Source organism: Callithrix jacchus, chromosome 4 (assembly GCF_049354715.1).
Source record: "Callithrix jacchus isolate 240 chromosome 4, calJac240_pri, whole genome shotgun sequence".
Classification (NCBI taxonomy): domain Eukaryota; kingdom Metazoa; phylum Chordata; class Mammalia; order Primates; family Cebidae; genus Callithrix; species Callithrix jacchus.
Genome location: NC_133505.1, coordinates 62,250,805 through 62,265,856, shown reverse-complemented (window position 1 = coordinate 62,265,856; position 15,052 = coordinate 62,250,805). Strand labels below are relative to the sequence as shown.

General features: G+C 35.7%; 1 protein-coding gene across 34 annotated transcripts in view; it reads right to left on the bottom strand.

The window, feature by feature from the left end:
- MLIP (muscular LMNA interacting protein) overlaps positions 1-14,130 on the bottom strand; it is a 283,089-nt gene extending 268,959 nt beyond the window's left edge. For all 34 annotated transcript variants that reach the window (XR_013534304.1, XR_013534303.1, XM_078369389.1 and 31 more), the window contains exon 1: positions 13,958-14,130. Coding sequence is in view for 19 of the 34 variants with exons in the window: in XM_078369388.1 (XP_078225514.1) it covers positions 13,958-14,020 (63 nt within the window). In the remaining 15 variants the exon portion in view is untranslated. The remainder of the gene's footprint in view (positions 1-13,957) is intronic.
- Between the last annotated feature and the right edge of the window lie 922 nt (positions 14,131-15,052).

Below are 15,052 nucleotides of genomic sequence, written 5' to 3'. Positions count from 1 at the left end.
AATAGGAAGTCATCATAAAGGGGTGATGGGGAGCTGAGGTTCTGGGCCTATCATGAGAAGGACATAGATGAGGGTTAGGAGAGCAGATCTGAACTCAGGCTGTCCCGAGGTCAACTCTTCCACTGGCTCGCTATGTGTTCTGAACCACTGACTTAAGACTTAGCTTCTCCACTGCAAAATGGGAAAATAGCATCTACCGCCGAGATTTGTGGTGATGATCGCAAACGAAGTGCTTTACCTGCTTCTTAGAACATGAAACGTGTTCTGCCTATTATCTATATCATCACTCTCATCAGGCAAAATTGCTCCACTTATCTTAAACTATCAATCAACAGGGATTTGGTTTTCAATTCTGATGTTACATTAAAAATTTAATTAAACATGTTTTGTAAAAGTAATGTTCTAAAATATTTAGGTTACTGGATCAAAACATCAATAGTTGTCTTATTATTAGTGGTAAAACATCAATACAATCTGAGAAATAAGCAAAATGTCAGCATGCTTCTTTTCAGAATGACAGGGAGCTTAATTCTTCTCACAATTATTGATAGATACTAATTTAAAATTGTACCTAGAACTTTAAACACATGGGAAACCAAAAAATGATTCCTCTTTGAGAGGCCAAGGCTGGCAGATCACTTGAGGCCTGGAGTCGAAGACCAGCCTGGTCAACATGACAAAACCTTGTCTCTACTAAAAATACAAAAATTAGCTGGCAGTGTGGTGCACACCCGTAGTCCCAGCTACTCGGGAGGCTGAGGCAGGAGGATCTTTTAAACCTGAGAGACAGGAGTTGCAGTAAGCCAAAACTGCACCACTGCACTCCACCCTGGGTGACAGGTGAGACTCTGTCTAAAAAAAAAAAAAAAAAAAATCCCTTTTACTTCTTGAGTGTTATCAAAACAAACCCAAACCAAATGCACAAAAGTTCTAGATATTCAGAAGTCCTCTGTTCTACCTCATCCATATTCTGTATGATTGTTACTGCAGAGTGTGGTGGAGGCAAAACTATCCCTAAGCATAGGATTTTGGTAGAAGAAAAGAAGAAAAATGTAAGCAAAATATTAATTCCTCCAAAATAAACATGAGAATCTTCAAAGGATAACCCAATTTTTATTGATTTCATAAGCATCTCTCTAATTGTAACTGTCAGTGTAAAGAATTTCACAATATCTGAAAATATCTAATGGATATTAAAAACCATTTTTATATTACTTAATTTTCACAAGGGAACAGTAAATATAACCTCTTCTTGGGTAGTACTGGGTTATTCTTGAGGCAAAAAATAAGGCCAAATTAATCATCAAATGTAGTACGAAAAAAAATAGAACTCTCCAGTTCTACTTTCACCTACTCTCAGAAAGTTCTACAGTCTCCAAAATTCTGTCATTGCTCTGTGAACTAGCACATTGGCTAAGTGACAGGAGACTGCCATTCTCCTCCTGTCACACTCTAGTGATGCTATTTCAATGCCAAAATCTGCAATTCTGCCACCAAAGCCATAGCATCCTACTGATGGCCCCACTATAGGCGGATAAGCTGCCAGCAACAAGCATGTCGGCATTTATTACTCTGCATATCATACAAAGATTTCATGGAAAATGCCTCAATTTTTACTCAGAATGTCTGATGAGGTGGAGTTGGTGGTCAATCAGAAGGTGGAGGCAGTCTGCCATACTCAGGGTCTGTCATTTTTCATGAACAAAAACTATCTCATCTGTCTATTCCCTCAGGACCACTCCCTTCTTGAAGGCTCTTCATTGTCTCTTGAAAATGGTCTGTGAAAGTGCCAAACTACCAGCTCTCCAGATGTGACTGAATCTTAAGGTGAATTTAATTTAGACTTAGCTTGGAATCCCTGTCATAAATCATATAAAGTGCATGTGCACACGTGTGCACACACACACTCAGGCATGTAAAACCCATCCTAGGCAGTTCCAACAAGGTTCGAGTACTACTTTCCATGTATCAGGCTTACAGGGTGCCAGGAACATAGAGTTCCTAAACTTGAGGAGCTTGCAGCCTGCTGGTAGCCAAGATGGTACAGGCAGAAGGATGTAAGTACTCAAGGCTTACATAAATCTGCTCTTGGATAAGGAATAAAGCACCAAAATCAGATGGCCTTGCATTCCTCTCTAACACAATCTCATCAAGTCAGCAAGATCCATAAAAATGTGAGGTCACAGTACAATTTTTTACAAAAAAAATTACTCTGAGCTATTTGAAATGGTTGTGAGACTGAAAAATAAAATTTAACCCATAATATTGTTGCCTTTATTTGGGTTGTTAAGATTCTAGGGTTTGACTAATAGAGAAGAGCCATGCAAATATATTCACTGATTGGCATTTCAATGTTCTGCCAACATGCAGGCTCTATAAAAAAAATCCCACTCTGCAAAACATCTGTCCTTTCGTAGAAAAAGGAAGATACTGTTCACTATAGCAAGGCCTTTACATTTCCCTATATTATGTTATCATAGATTAGTAACTAATTCCCCTACTGTGTCCACTATTTTTACTTCTATAAACAATATTGCAACAAACATCATTAAACTAAATATTTCTATATTTCTTAGCTTCATATAAATGTCCGGAGTAAAATTATCTGTCCAGTAGGTATGTAAATAATTATGATCTCAATACATATTATACTCCAGAAAAATGATACCAATTTACAGATGAGACTGCATATTTTTTAAAAAATTTCTTAAGGAAAAAAATTAAATAACTATTGGAAGTGTTTCTTTCCTAGGAAAATATCTTACATGCAAGGAAGAAAAATGTCGGATGAAGGTAAGAAGCATATAGTATGATACCCATAATAGAAAAAAAATTGTTGCTGGGTTTAAAATTTATGTGAATCAGATTGTGCTGTCAACTGCGTACTTATGTTCTCTTTAACATTTTGTGCACACATGCATGTACCAGGATCCCTTCCCTAACCCTCCTTCTTGTTAACTATATTCTCCATCTACAAATATCTCACTTTGACAAATCTAGCAGCTTTAGGGTTTTTAAATTAACTTTATGAAGCACATATTAGGTATGGTCCTAATTATTTGTTCCTCACAATTTAGCATTTATTTTTATCTCTATGTAATACTTGTATTCATGTAATATAATTATACTCCACTGAGATTAGGCCATAACATGTTTCAGAATAGGAACGATATTTTAAACATTCTTGTTTTTGAGGCCAGGCACAGTGGCTCATGCCTATAATCCCATCACTTTGGGAGGCCGAGGCAGGTGGCTCACTTGATCCCAGGAGTTCAAGACCAGCCTGGGCAATATAACAAAACCCCTGTCGCTACAAAATAATTTTTAAAAATTCTTGTTTTTGAAGCTTTGTAACTTCACAGTACAAAAATACAGTTAAAAATTAATAAACCTTTTCATGGCATACTTCTTAGTGGGAAAGTAAGCATTGTCTCTTGTCTGACAGCTGTTTGAAATCCTATCTGGTTTTGTCCTGAAGAAAACAATCCCCAATCACAATTCCAGGGTTTCTCCAGACACAAGAAGTAACTTGTATACCACTGTGATTCTCGTTTTTCTAATGACTACCATATCACTTACTGAGTTTTTACTATGTGAAGTGCTTTTCAAATATTTCCACATTTTTAGTCCATCTGACAGCTCTGTGCGGCAAGTCATAGCCCATTTTACAAATGAGAAAACGGTGGCTCATTTAAGTTAAGCAAATAGAGCCCAGATTTGATTCTTACCCCAGCGTCCCAGCATTTAACCACCAAAATCACTATGGTAAATGATTTTCTTGTGCTAAGAAAAGGAGTAAAGATTATAACCTGTAATTCAAACTGAAATTTTCAAACTTAAAAAATGACGTAATTTTAGTTATATGATCAGAATTTCTGGCACGTCAAATAACATCTTATGCAATGGTTTCACATAGTTAAATTACCTTTAGTCTTGGTTGATTTTTGCTGCTATAACAAAATATCTGAGACTGGATAATTTATAAAGAACCGAAATATATACCGGAAAGTCCAAGATCAGGGTGCCAGCAGGTTCTGTGTCCGGTAAAGGCTCATTTCTCATAGATGGTGTCTCCTAGACATCCTCACACAGTGGAAGGGACAGAAGGCAAAAAAGGGAGGAACACTGTGTCCTCACATGGCAGAAGAGCCGAAGAGAATGAACTCATTCCCGAAAGCCCTTTTATAAGGGTACTACTCTCATCTACTAGCACTCGACCTCACGGCTTCATTGCCTCTTAAAAGCCCCACCTGCTAATACTATCAGTTGATGATTAAGTTTCAGCATCTGAATGCTGGAGGACACATCCAGACCGCAGCATCTCTCAATAAAGAATAACGAGGTTCCACAGCACCCATCATTTACTGAAAATATTTTCCAACACAAATACAGCATTGAGAGCAAGCTTTTAAAAATAAATTGAGGGGCGTCTGGGTCAAGATCACTAATGGAACACAGGTGTTTATTTCATATTCTTCTCTGAACACTATTAAAATGAAAGTGAAGGAATTTTGAACAATAAACCCAAAAAAAATAAGAGATCTGGCATAGAGAAAAATCAGTATAAGAAAGCACATTGTAAATTTCTGGAAGATGAAAAGGAGATGGAGGTAGACTGCCAGATGAAAAGGAACTGCCAAGAAGAGACCCGAGTATAAATGCCTTTGCAAACCCTGGAGGGTGCCAGTCAAGGAAGAAAATTCCACAAAGGCACGACTGTAAAGCAGGGCTGAAAAGAAGGGGATACCTTGAAGGTCTCTAAGACGAGCTCCTCCTTCCCCACCCCACGCAAAGGACCAACATGCAGGAGGTCTGCAAGCTGCAGGCGGAGGACACCTGGGCTGAATGAATGAATAAGCAGAAGCAAGTGGCACAACAAAGCGTGCTAGAGTTCCAAGACTGAAAGCTGAGTTGAAGTGGAAAAGCAAAATAGGGATGAAAAAAAGGTTCCATTTCCTGTATATTTCCTTCACATTCTAAATTAATGCCCCACTCTCTGTGACAATCGTATTAATTCACGCTAACATTTTCTTCCTTTGGTCTCCCACTAAGACATGATATCCCCAGAGAAATTAAAACAGGTTCAGGAAAGCAATCCTACGGGCTCTCTCCTCTGCTCCTAAGACGAATGTCATCAAGTTAGTATTTAAAATCACGAGGTGGTCTCTGAATTGCTATGCTGTGACAGCTATAAGGATACTAGGCCTATTTTGAAGAACAAGCTGGGGGGCACGTCTTCCCAGAAGCTACCCATGCAAGAAAATACCCATTAACAGAGAAGAAAATTAATAAAAAGATCCTTGTGAAATTTTAGGTTATAAATAATCACAAAAGACCAGCAATTGAACTACAAACATCCTCTAACCATTTTTTTTAAAACCATCTCCTTATTTTCATGAAGGTCGTGTAGCAAAATAAAGCAGATGACTCTCTAATGTAATTCCATCACTAATATCACAGTCTATTTGTCATTCCCTTAGGGGAGTCGTACTTGGGACAGAACAACTAGATATATAATTGTAATTCTCACAATGAGAACCTAGAAAATATTTCGCTGCACATACAGTAAGCTATAAATGTCACTGTGAAAGCACAGCTCGGTTAAAGCCTGCAATCCGTCTATCTCCCTTCTGTTATTCACCATCACACAAAGCTCTATCAAAAGATCCATTCAAACAGTGAGTGTCAGACTTACATTATCAGCAGACACTGCTTTAATTAGCAGTGGGTTTCAAAGGACTGGATGGCTTCTAGAACTCGATTTGAACCATAAAGTAGAAATCTGGATCCTTAATCAGTTTCACTTCTCAACTCTCAGCTCCCCTCCCCGGGTTCCAACAGATTCAGCCCTCATTTTTCTTAATGTAAGAAAGAAAATGAAAATGGTGGCTAGACTTTGGCAATACTTGTGAGTCCACTTTTTCCTTAACCCCCAGTGATGCAGAGGGGCTAAAATTAAGGTTGCAAAGGGACTAAGATATCTGTGTCAGGTACGTCGCAGGAAGTGGTAAGAATGACAAAAAGAGAATGAATAAGAGCTAAAGAAACCATTTTCAAAATAATATTTAACACAGAGATTTTATATATATCTGTGTGTGTATTAATTTTTATTCCAAATGGAAACACAGCATCCACTTCATTTTAGTTAAGTGTGAGAAAATAAAATGCTTTATTTTGGATGTTTCAATATAAACATTAAAGCACTTACATGTTACTTTTTTCATCTATTCCACAATATTTACCCATGATCCAATTCCTGAATCTTTGTTATTCCTCAGTGAAAATATAGATAAATATGTAATTTAATTCTTGAGTACTGAACTGTGAACTTTCTATTCTAAGGGGAAGGTTTCATCTAATAACAAGGACTTCTGTTTTACATTTGATCAGTGATAATATAAAAATAGAAGCTATTTCAAGATTCCTAATGTTTGAATAAATAGGCATCATTTGGTATGGAAAGAATTTAGTAAATCCACAGCCAGACAGCACTTTTGACAGATGTATAAAATGCTGAAGAGCATAGCAATCTTTTCAAATCCAATCGAACCTTTCACTTTGTAGATAAAGAAGACAAAGATTAAGTGATATGTCAAAGGCCACATGAGCACAACTTTAACTGTAATACCAGTCTCTTGGAATCAGATCAAACATGCTCCTCGCCATACTAGTTGACACTCAGGGAGAGATAGAAAACCTCTTTTGAATAAGAATCCTTGTCACCATCAACACACACACAGACACACACACACACACACACAGTGAGAGAGAGAGAGAGAGAGAGAAGACACGGATTCTTCATTTAGAGTTTCACAGGTATGTCAATTAAACACCTGTACAAACCCCCTTTTTTATTTTCCCATCTCTCCTCATTCTGCCATTATGCACATTCAGTCTTTAATTCTCACTGCCTAGCAAATTCCCAATGATCCTCATCATCCACCACTGTCAGCATATTTCCTCTCCTCTCCTGTTCTTTAAATTTTATACTATAGATTCTTCTGGAATTTTTAAATTTTTATTTGTTATTGTCTCAAAGGAGAAGGCAGAATTATTTCTTATGCAAAGGAGATTTAAGTTTTTCAGCTGTTTAGTTTTTCACTTTGGTCTGCCAAGTAATCAGAATTTGCGGTTACTATTTACAACTATACTTCACCTGGGGTAAGATCGGAATTTTTTAATTACTTCTAATAGTCGAGGGTTGTCTCAGTTTTTTGGAGAACATTATCTTTATCATCAAATCTCTAATATCTGGTGCAGAGAGATCAATCCTATAATACCCTTATTGACATCTCAGAAATTTCTTACCTCCCTAAGAAAGAAAAAAATTAATTAATTTTTCTAAAAATTCAGGAGCAACACAGTGTTCAGAAACTCGGAGTATCCTGGTCCTGAATTCCCTTCCAGTTAAGGGATGCTTACTGAGAAACTTAACATGAAATTTTGGCCTCTACCACCCATCTGTTTAATGACAATAATTATTTCCACAGGGTATTTTAGATGTCAACTCTGGATGCCATCTCTGGAGAAAAGTGGATAATAAATTTAAAATATACCAATGATGAATGGGCCATCATGGGCAATGTGCCAAGTGGAGGCATAGGATGCACAGTAGGCAACACAAATATGTTAGGGAGGGAAGCTGCATCCTTAAAGATGCTGAAGTGCCTACCATGGCCTATGATGATGTCATCCATAAAATCAAACATGAACTGATAGCATAAGGGGTTAAGGTATGGGGACAAAACAACTCATATGCTCTATCATCAAAAGTATCACTCAGACAAAATGGACATTCAAGGCAACTTTATCAGTTGAATCCAGAACACAGCAAGAGTCATTGGTGGACTCTATGAGTAGCAGAGAAATGGAAGGAGGTTTCCAAAATAAATAATGAAAGGCTAAAAAAATAAAAGATTATTGTTTGCATGTTTTTATCTTTCTTTCCTTCATTTAGGTCATCACCAAAATTAGTTTATTAAAAACTGATGCAATCAATTATGGTATAAAGATACATACATCCAGTACCTTACCCCCAGAGATTTACTATGTATTAAATGTAATTAACATTTATACTTACTTTATTATATGAAGTTGCCTTGTAAGGAATAACATATAGGTCAGAAGCAACATTCATGCCATACTGAAAGTAATACCTAGATAACACATCAGAAACTATGTTTCTGAATAGATGACTTGTTTTCAGGTATGTCAGGGCCTTCTGAGTGAGTGCCTGTTAACAATGACTCTAGTTAGACACAATTAGAAAGAGAGATAAATATAAAAGTAGATATTATGACAGAATAAAACATGTTACAGGCCAGGTGCCATGGCTCAAGCCTATAATCCTAGCACTTGGGGAGGCCAAGGCAGGCGAATTGCCTGAGTTCAGGAGTTCCAAACTAGCCTGGTCAACATGGTGAAACCCCGTCTCTAACAAAAATACAAAAATTAGCTGGGCCTGGTGGCATGTGTCTGTAATCCCAGCTACTTGGGAGGCTGAGGCAGGAAAATCGCTTGAACCCGGGAGGCGGAGGTTTTGCAGTAATTCGAGATTGTGCCACTGCACTCCAGCCTGGGCGACAGAGCAAGACTCCGTCTCAAAACAAAACAAAGAAAGTTACAGTATAAAATGCTTTACAATCATTCCCATCATTAAGACATTCTGAGAAATAATTATAGACTTGCTACCACAGGGCTATGTGAGAGATTGGGGTGTCAATGGTTTGTACACTTAGAATATTTCTGAGCTGCTAAAACCTACGGTCATTACACCATAATGTACCACTGTAGCCCTTAGTACTCTGTCTTATTCAAAATAAGTGTCCAGGAATGTATACTGATTTAAAAGTCTTCTTTGTATTTTTCTGGGTACATTGCCACCTAATAGGCACTAGGTTGCATCTCTGAAGATGCTCACCAACACCACTCAAACCTGTCATCAGATAATGATATCAGGAATTATAACCAAGCACTAGTCTCCTGTTTTTTTGTTTGTTAATAGATTTCTTCTTAGAAAGTAACTAATTTTATGTGTATTAATGAAGCTATGAATTAATAAATAATTTTGGCTGGGCAAGGTGGCTCACGCCTGGCATCCCAGCACTTTGAGATGCCGAGGTGGGCAGATTGCCTGAAGTAAGGAGTTTGAAATCAGCCTGAACAACATAGTGAAACCCCAACTCTACTAAAAATACAAATTAGCTTGGCACGGTGGCTCATGCCTGTAATCCCTGCTACTCTGGAGGCCGAGGCAGCAGAATCGCTTGAACCCAGGAGGCGGAGGTTGCAGTGAGCAGAGATCCCGCCATTGCACTCCAGCCTGGGCAACAAGAGCGAAACTCTGACTCAATCAATCAATCAAGTAGCCTTTTTTAAAGAGCTATCCTCCGCTGAATTATCACAGATTTCTGAAATGTATAGTTCTTTGTAGTTTTACATTTTAACAACAGTTTTATTTCTTTTCTTTTTTGCTGTATTTAAAAATAAGTGGTATGGGCCGGGCACTGCGGCTCACACCTGTGAGGCCAAGGCAGGAGAATCACCTGAGGTCAGGAACTCAAGACCAGCCTGGCTAACATGGCGAAACCCCGTCTCTACTAAAAATACAAAAGTTAGCGGGCGTGATGGTGCTCGCCTGTAGGCCCAGCTACTCGGGAAGCTGAGGCAGGACAATCACTTGAACCCGGGAGGTGGAGGTTGCAGTGAGCCGAGATCTTGCCATTGCGCTCCAGCCTGAGCAACAAGGGCAAAACTCAGTCTCAAAAGCAAATAAATAAATAAATAAATAAATAAATAAATAAATAAATAAATAAATAAAATAAAAAATAAATAAGTGGTAGGAATCCTTTTTTCTGAAATCAAGAAGAATGTTTTATTATGAGATCATAAGTAAATTTACATATCATTTGGTAAGTCTTTTACCCTCAAATTCAAAAGAAATCAAATTTTAAATATAGAAAGTAAAATTATTTAAAATGTAAGTTTTCAGCTCCTTATATTAGATACATCCTGTTTAAAAAAAAAAAAAACCTAATTGTCAGTTGACCTATTTTTTTTCTCAGTCTCAAAGAGTTGCTTTTTTACTCAAGGAAGCAATATTTATGACATTCAGATATTGACTACTGTTTTGATTTAATTGTACCAAGTTTCAATATAAAATAAGTTGAATCATATACTCTTATTATTTTTGTAATATTATTGAACATTCATTATTTGAGAAGATAAAATTGTCTCGAGACATATTACATTAATGCAATAGAAATTATTAAATTTATGCATGAGATCTGTTTGTTTTTATAATCTCTTAGAGAAAGAAACCATCATTACATCAGAATGCCTGGAGGTATATGATCATTTTTACTATATTAATATATGATTTTTTTCCTTTTTATTATGAAATTTCAGTTAAAGGTAAATATAAGTAAAATTCTTTGTTGATGCATTTATAGTCTAAAAGAAGTTTAGAAAATAGTCAAGATTTGTTGTCTTAGTTTTACTTATTTATTAAACATAATACATAGAAACTAGTACCTATTTCTTAAACTATTCCAGAAGTAACTTCATGTTATAAATATAAACATACCCAGTTTGAATGTATTGCTTTGTCTATCATTATTCCAAAAATGCAACTCATAGAATCAGACTACAAATTAATATGCTAATACAACATTTCCTAGAGTGTGTTGCAGAGAACACTGCTAGTTCTTCAGAATATTCACTGTTATTGCACTCACATTAAAATGTATTACATTGGTAGGTGAGTTTAGAAACCGTTAGATTAACCTCCAGAGTGCCTCACAGTCTTTAACATGTTAAAATACAAATACGAATCTCAAAGGGGAAATTTACTGTATAATGCATTCCCTGCTCATTGTTTTCTGAATATTCTTGAGCACAAACCAGAACCACTTTTTATGAAGAGCTTGGAAAATCAGAGTTCCCAGGAACAGAGTTTGGAAAATATGTGACAGGAAAAACAAAGGATCCATTCAGCCTCAACAGCAATTATGGTGGAACTAACCAAACTGAAACGTATTGTTAGAAAATCGTTTCCTCCCTTTTTACACCTCCCTACTATTTCCCAGAAGAATAGCTTTAGTTTAATCTGATTTAGCAGAATCAATGACTAAGATATTCCACATGGCTTAATAGATGGTTTTCAGAGGGGTGAAAATGTCCTTCTAAGCCTATGTTAATTGATTTTTCCTCTCATGTTTGAAATATTGGAATAATATCAACCAAATTATGAGAAATTTCACTTGGCATTGGTAGATTTAAGAAATTTTGAAGTATTTTAATACCGTTCCTTTATTTCTGATTATGTATTGATTAATAGATGTAAAAGAGGCACCTTCAAATGGTAAGTACCTAGCAATATTTTAATCAGCAAACAGCAACAAAGTGAGGGCAAAATCAATACTTAAAAGCAGCAATTCACTCAGTCAGGGTAAGACAAGATTTATATTAGATATGCAGCAAAGAATCTTGCTTTATTTTTGTCTTTGTCTTATTTTGTCTTCTTTTATCTTTGTGTGGAATAAACTGATGAATTTTAAAATGCTGCAGACTGTTGACTTTTTTACTTATTTACTATAGATCTTACCTTAGAAATTTTTTCAAATAAAACTAATAATGCATATTAAGTGTGTGACACATACAATAACACTGTTCATAATAAAGATCCTTATAAGAAATACAGCTTCACTTTTAAACAAATACATAATACAATATTATAATGTACCCATATTTAAATATTTTATTGAAAAAATATTTTCTTCTTTTAAAAACCAGACTTTTATGAACTTTACTATTTATAATAAATAAATTGAATAACTTTCAGAAAATAGCGAACTCCACAAAAATACATTTTTCAACTGTCTTCAGCAACCTAGCCAGTCATACTGTGTTACATTGGTATTAACATGAAACATAATGCTAGATGAATTGAAGTTTTGGATATTTATTCACATAAACAAACAAAAAGTTCAACTAAAATAACTTTTACTGGAAACTCTCAAAGATATAGATTTTCCAACTCTTGAATAGAAAATACTGAGCATAAGCAAAGCTTTTCTTGATAACGGTGTCATCAGAACTCCTGTATCTGAAATGTGCCACGTTCCTTAGCTTCATTTGCTTGTACACTTAATTCCCCCAGATACTGGGCTTTCATGTGTTACCCATCTCCAGAACAGCCTCTCTTCTCAGTGCAGGTGAATGTTCTTATGCCTCTGATCTGCCATCATATTTTCCCCCAATTTTTAGAAGTCAATCCAAGGCTAGCCCTAGGCCTCTGCTACAGAGTAATGTTCATGAGGAAAGCTACTTCCTCTAAGGAAAGGTTTTTGCTCACTTCTAGATTTATAGCTGTATTCAAGGTAAAGTCAGGCGTGCACAATGTCTGACTTTCCAGAAAGTGAAATGCTAATACATTGAATCACTTCAAATAAGAAGAAGCCTCCGTCTTCACTTTGTGCACTTGCCCTGTGTCCACTATGTTTACTTGCAAAACTTCCTGCAAGACTGCCAGGAAGCTCAGGGTCAAGTTTCCAACTAATTCATAGCAACTATTTATTCATGTATGTACTTACTCCCTATCTGGTTCCATAAAGGTTTTATGACCACTAACCCTTAATGCTTACCATATCTGGGTTTTCCTTTTACTTTTAAATGTCTTTTAACTTTTCTCTTTCTACATTAAAAATTTTGGCCATGTGCTTTTTAAGTGAGTCAGGCCAAAAACAGTTTAAAAATAGGCTTTGGCTAGGGATCTCATATATAGTACAGTTTTTATTCTTCACAAAGCCTTCAGATTAGTTATTACTGTTCCCTATCTTACACATGAATTAACTGACACAAAACGCATAGTCTTATGTTTGGTAGTTGTGGGCAGGAATTTCCACCATGCCTCTTCTGATTCAAAATCCCTGATTAGCTCTAGAAGGACACATGGCCTTTCCAAACAGTCAAAAAGCAAAATACTCTGTGGCCACTACATGTTTGGGCAATCAACTAGAGCAGAGCTCCACAGTGGGTACTGAAAATGATGACCTGATTCTTTTAAGAAAAGGTTATATTTTAACCAATATATTACTACTTTAAGACCTTGAGATTCTAATACACTTTGGGTGTGTTCAACCCAGTATGGTTCTTTTTTTCCATTTTTCTTCTTTTAATATCTTGAATAGTCCATAAACCTCAACTTCATACACCTAGAACAATGTATTCCCATGAATTTGGTCTTATGATAGTGATAGTCCATATAATCTTACTTCCTCTTATTTATGCTGATACTAAATTAGTTATGACCTATTCTAATGTTAACTCAGTAGCCACAGTAAATTTACAAACATAATTAGCTACCTATGCTCATCAGATGAACCATGGACAGCACATTCAACTCAAAGTTATAGTATATTTTATATTTGAGCAAATATAAGTGACCACTATTAATCGTTGACATTTAATTGCTTAGCATCAAGGAAAATTATTTTATAACTTTCATGGCAAAAAAACTTTATACCTACCAGAAGTTAATTAAACTTAATAAAACATTAAAATATTCTATAATGCTTATTTTTCATGACACATATTCCTGGTATCTCCGAGAAAAATTAGACTTTGAACACTTGCTAAGCTTCACATACACAAATAAAACAATCTTCCAGGCAATCACAAGGAGATATCAAAATAAATGGATTTCAGTTTTTAAAATGAAGGTAAACCACATCATTTAACTAAATCAAATTTGCCAGTATTTGTGTACTGACATTTTATGTATAACTTAATTACATTGTTTTCAGGAAAGCCCATGAAACTCATTAATTTTAAAGTTATTGACCAGAAAAACATGGAAACAGAGGCTGGGCAGTGCAACTTTTCCTATCTGTGACAGTTTCTCTACCACCCTATAAATTTCATTATAAATCTGTGTGTGCTAAATCTCATGTCTTACCGTCAGTTTCTCCTCTAAATTCTTGTCTAATAAGCTTCTTTTTTCATGCTTTTCAAGTTCCATATTGAAAGAGAATGTGGAGAGAAAGACTGAGAGACACAGAGGTTCAGATTCTGTCTAGAAAATGATATGACCTGCTTACATGTTAGATATTGCAGGACATTCCAAGTTCTGAGAGCCTAGGACACTATCAGAGAGCCCTAGCGATAATTTCTGGTTAGCTAGTGTTTCCATTTATAGATGTTCAAACCCTATAAACAGAGCACTGAAGAGAAGTCAGGCAGCTGGCCTTAGATAATGATAAATGTCCCTAGATATAAAAGCAAACTCTTCAGCATAATCTTCCAACAGGTTAGGCTCCCTGAACCAATAAAGATGCACGTGACAAAAAGCCACAATCAAAGAATTCATTAATAGCTGTTGCAGCAGAATAAAATAACTCTAGAATATACACCTAATAAATCAGTTAAAAAGAACAAATGTAATAGTCAGATAGCAAAAAAATCAGCAGGTCTACCAATTCCAAATTCCAATTTGCATCCTAGTAGTGTAAAAAATCTACTTTGCAGATTTTTTTAAATGTTGCTTAAAGAGAAAGAGCAAAAGCTTAACTAGTTAAAACCATAAAGACATGCAAACATACATTCAAGGGGTGTTATCAACTTTATTCCATGGAGAGTTGACAAAATGATGTTTAAAAATACCATGAAATAAAAGTGTTTTCCTTCACGAAAACGAATTTTGCTCTTCATTATTCTGGCTTTTTCACAGCGAATAAAGTTATGATATAGAAGATAAAACTCATTTTTTTTTTCAGTGAAACAAGTTTTTTCAGAATTCTTTAGAAAATATTACATGCCTTAAAGAAAATTAATTGGGCAACTTAATGGTAAATAATTATCCCTATATTTTGCAGCAAAACAAAAAATATGGGTGATCATAGAAGAATATAAACAGAGTTCAGTAAACTAAGACTAATCTCTATGGTGATTTAATCCCTCAGCCTGTTTAAAACATCCTTTTAACACCTGTTTTTTGGTGGTGTTTGTTTGTTTACTTTAACTCAAATTCTGTATCAGCTTTTCCTTCATAAGA